Source organism: Monopterus albus, unplaced genomic scaffold (genome assembly GCF_001952655.1).
Source record: "Monopterus albus unplaced genomic scaffold, M_albus_1.0 scaffold132.1, whole genome shotgun sequence".
In the NCBI taxonomy this organism is placed as follows: domain Eukaryota; kingdom Metazoa; phylum Chordata; class Actinopteri; order Synbranchiformes; family Synbranchidae; genus Monopterus; species Monopterus albus.
Window position 1 is genome coordinate 1096586 of NW_018128012.1, and position 3522 is coordinate 1100107.

General features: G+C 43.6%; 1 protein-coding gene across 14 annotated transcripts in view; it reads right to left on the reverse strand.

Moving 5' to 3' along the window:
- The window catches only part of abcc9 (ATP-binding cassette, sub-family C (CFTR/MRP), member 9), a 65792-nt gene that overhangs the window by 39159 nt on the left and 23111 nt on the right, over positions 1 to 3522 (reverse strand). For all 14 annotated transcript variants that reach the window (XR_002275953.1, XR_002275949.1, XR_002275951.1 and 11 more), the window contains one exon: positions 779 to 886. Coding sequence is in view for 3 of the 14 variants with exons in the window: in XM_020613332.1 (XP_020468988.1) it covers positions 779 to 886 (108 nt within the window). In the remaining 11 variants the exon portion in view is untranslated. The remainder of the gene's footprint in view (positions 1 to 778; positions 887 to 3522) is intronic.

Consider the following 3522-nt stretch of genomic DNA (forward strand, 5'->3'; position numbering starts at 1 on the left):
GCTGGAGGTCCTGGTTTGATGGGGCCAACAGGACAACGTCATCTGCAAAAAGCAGAGACGAGATCCTGTGGTCCCCAAACCGGACTCCCTCCAGCCCCTGGCTGCACCTAGAAATTCTGTCCATAAAAATAATGAACAGAACCGGTGACAAAGGGCAGCCCTGCCGGAGTCCAACATGCACTGGAAACAAGTCTGACTTACTGCCGGCAATGCGAACCAAGCTCCTGCTCCAGTCGTACAGGGACCGGACGGATGTTATAAAATACCACTTGAAATTCAAAACTACTTGCTCTTTTAAAGCTATCTAGCATTCTTTGGTTAAAATTATTGATGAGATCAACGAGCCCTATTTTAATCTTACTTTTATCTTTAGTCACACTAACCTGCTTCTGTTAACCACTGCCATAAAAATGACAGCCCGTTCTCTGTGCCTAAACTTGTCTACTCCCAAAGGTCTCTTTGCTCCTTATGAAGGCACTGTAACAGTGCCAGGCAGAAATCTGGAAAGCTGAGTTAATCTCTCCTGAATGTGCAGCCTTTAACCACCATGCTCAGTGTCTCACACAGAACAGCCTCTAACTTCAGTCAGTCTGAAAACTCTGCCTCTCAAGTCCTTGAACAGCTTCTTTTATGAATCCTTAACAAAACACTTAAGACTAAAAAATCTAAAACCTTTAACCTTGGATACTGGCAGTTTATGTCCTTGGTGTCTTTGAGAGTTGCTTTCTGTCATCAGCCCCCTTCAGTCATTACACAACATGTGAACTTTGACCCTGACCTTTACAGCCACGTCCTCTATCTCCGTGGGTTTCATCTGTCGCCTGCTTGGCTGCTCATAGTTGTTCATCTGGTAGCGCACTGGCTGCTTCCTGTTGATGGCCTTGGTCTTGAGGGGGGAACAAAAGGACAAGGGAGAGATGGGAGTGTGGGGAGGAAACAGAGATGTGAAGTTAGCATTAACTAATAAAGTTAAGACATCCTTGCATCTGCTTCAGTTCCTTGGGAAGGAGAAGTAGTAGTGTAGGTTCCCTGTGATAGAAGCTACCACATTATCCTGTTCTTATTCTCCAAACACACTGCAACTACAGACTGCATGTTGTACAACTGACTCCAGTACACTATATTATAGATATCTGCAACATCACCAAGAGTTATTGTACATGTGTATGAAAATAAATAAAACTGCTGCATCCTGCAGCATTAATGCCACTCTATAAGCAGCAAATGCAGAAGTACAGAACAAACAGCATGCTGGTAGTTTTGCTAAGTAGTTACCTAAGGCCAAGATCATCACATTTAGGATGGATGAACTGGGATTTCTTTGTCTCTTCAACACTGTGCTCCAGCTGTCTATTAAATGCTTTGTTTTTACATATATGGCACTGTTCAATAATGCTCAGGGACAGACACTAATAATTTTAAGCACTGGCCCCACAGGCAACTAAGCCCTTAAATTTGGTGGCCAAAGTACATTTCTGGTGGTCCAAATGTAAATATTTATAAAAACCATTTAACACAACTTAACACAGCCTTCCTTAAACACTTCAATAAATGAAAAGGCATTAACACAATGAAAATATGTGACTATTTGCTTCAACTGAAAACTCAAGTTCATTTGTAGAAATTCATATATTCTTTCTCTTAGTTCAGCCCCATGCCAACGCCTCTGCCTCATACCCGCCTTCTTTTGCTCCCTCCCTCCCAGCACTGTGCCGGAGTCCGTCACGCCCACAATAGAGACATAACAAAAAGCACTGGAAAACCTGTAATACATACCTCCAACTGTAGCCTTCTTTATCACAATACATGGGCAGAATGAATAGGTTTTTTTTTAAATAATTATTTAAGTTGAAAACAAGTTCTTGGAAAACTTCAGTTTTTTGCAAACTCTCTCTCCCTCCCTCCCTCCAACCATCGTCCCTGCATCAGTCACGTGTACACCGCAATTCATTACATCGTTAGATGTGTTAAATTCTAGTCACTTACACTCCTGCTTCCATTCACTCCTATATTTTCGTTGCAATTTTTCATAGTCCGTGTTTGTGTTTCTACTTCTTCTGTGACGATCGTGTTAGAAGTTTGATTAGGCCTAGTGAACCCATACCTCAGTAGCCTCAACAGCAGCGAGCCAGCAACAAATAACCTCACTAGTCACGGTTTTTGTACAATGTTTAACTAAAGCACAAATGAAGCTAGTTGTTTGTGGAACAATAACGTTGCATTGGTAAAGTGCAAGGGGAGTCTGAGACATGGAGTCTCATTCTCAGTAGAGACCTGACAAAGCTTGGTGGCCACAGCAGGCCACCTGCCGGGTACAGTCAGGGAAAAAATTATTTGAACCCCTGCTGATTTTGTAAGTTTGCCCACTAACAAAGAAATGATCAGTCTACAAATTCAATGGCAGATTTATTTGAACAGTGATAGACACAACAATAACAAAAAAATCCAGAAAAATGCATTACAAAAAAAGTTATACATTAATTTGCATTTTCCTGAATGAAATAAGTATTTGATCCCCCATCAGTCAGCAAGATCTCTGGCTCCCAGGTGTATTTTATACAGGTAACAAGCTGACATTGGGAGCCCTCTCAGCTCGTTACCTGTATAAAAGAGACCTGTCCACAGAAGCAATCAATCAATCCAGATTCCAAACTCTTCACCATGGCCAAGACCAAAGAGCTTTCCAAGGATGTCAGGGACAAGATTGTGGACCTACACAAGGCTGGAATGGGCTACAAGATCATCGCCAAGCAGCTGGTGAGAAGGTGACAACGGTTGGTGCGATTATTCGCAAATGGAAGAAACATCAATTAACTGCCAATCTCCCTCGGTCTGGAGCTCCATGCAAGATCTCACCTCATGGAGTTTCAATGATAATGAGAACGGTGAGGAATCAGCCCAGAACTACTCGGGAGGAACTTGTCAATGATCTCAAGGCAGCTGGGACCATAGTCACCAAAAAAACAGTTGGTAACACAGTACGCCGTGAAGGACTGAAATCCTGCTGTGCCCGCAAGGTCCCCCTGCTCAAGAAAGCACATCTACAGGCCCATTTGAAGTTTGCCACTGAACATCTGACTGATTCAGAAGACTGGGTGAAAGTGTTGTGGTCAGATGAGACCAAACCCGAGCTCTTTGGCATCAACTCAACTCGCCGTGTTTGGAGGAGGAGGAATGCTGCCTATGACTCCAAAAACACCGTCCCCACCATCAAATATGGAGGTGGAAACATTATGCTTTGGGGGTGTTTTTCTGCCAAGGGGACAGGAAAATTGCACCGCATCAAAGGGAGGATGGATGGGGCCATGTACCATCAAATCTTGGGTGAGAACCTCCTTCCCTCAGTCAGGGCATTGAAAATGGGTCATGGTTGGGTATTCCAGCATGACAATGATCCAAAACACACGGCCAAGGCAACAAAGGATTGGCTCAAGAAGAAGCATATTAAGGTCATGGAGTGGCCTAGTCAGTCTCCAGACCTTAATCCCATAGAAAATCTGTGGAGGGAGCTGAAGGTTCGAG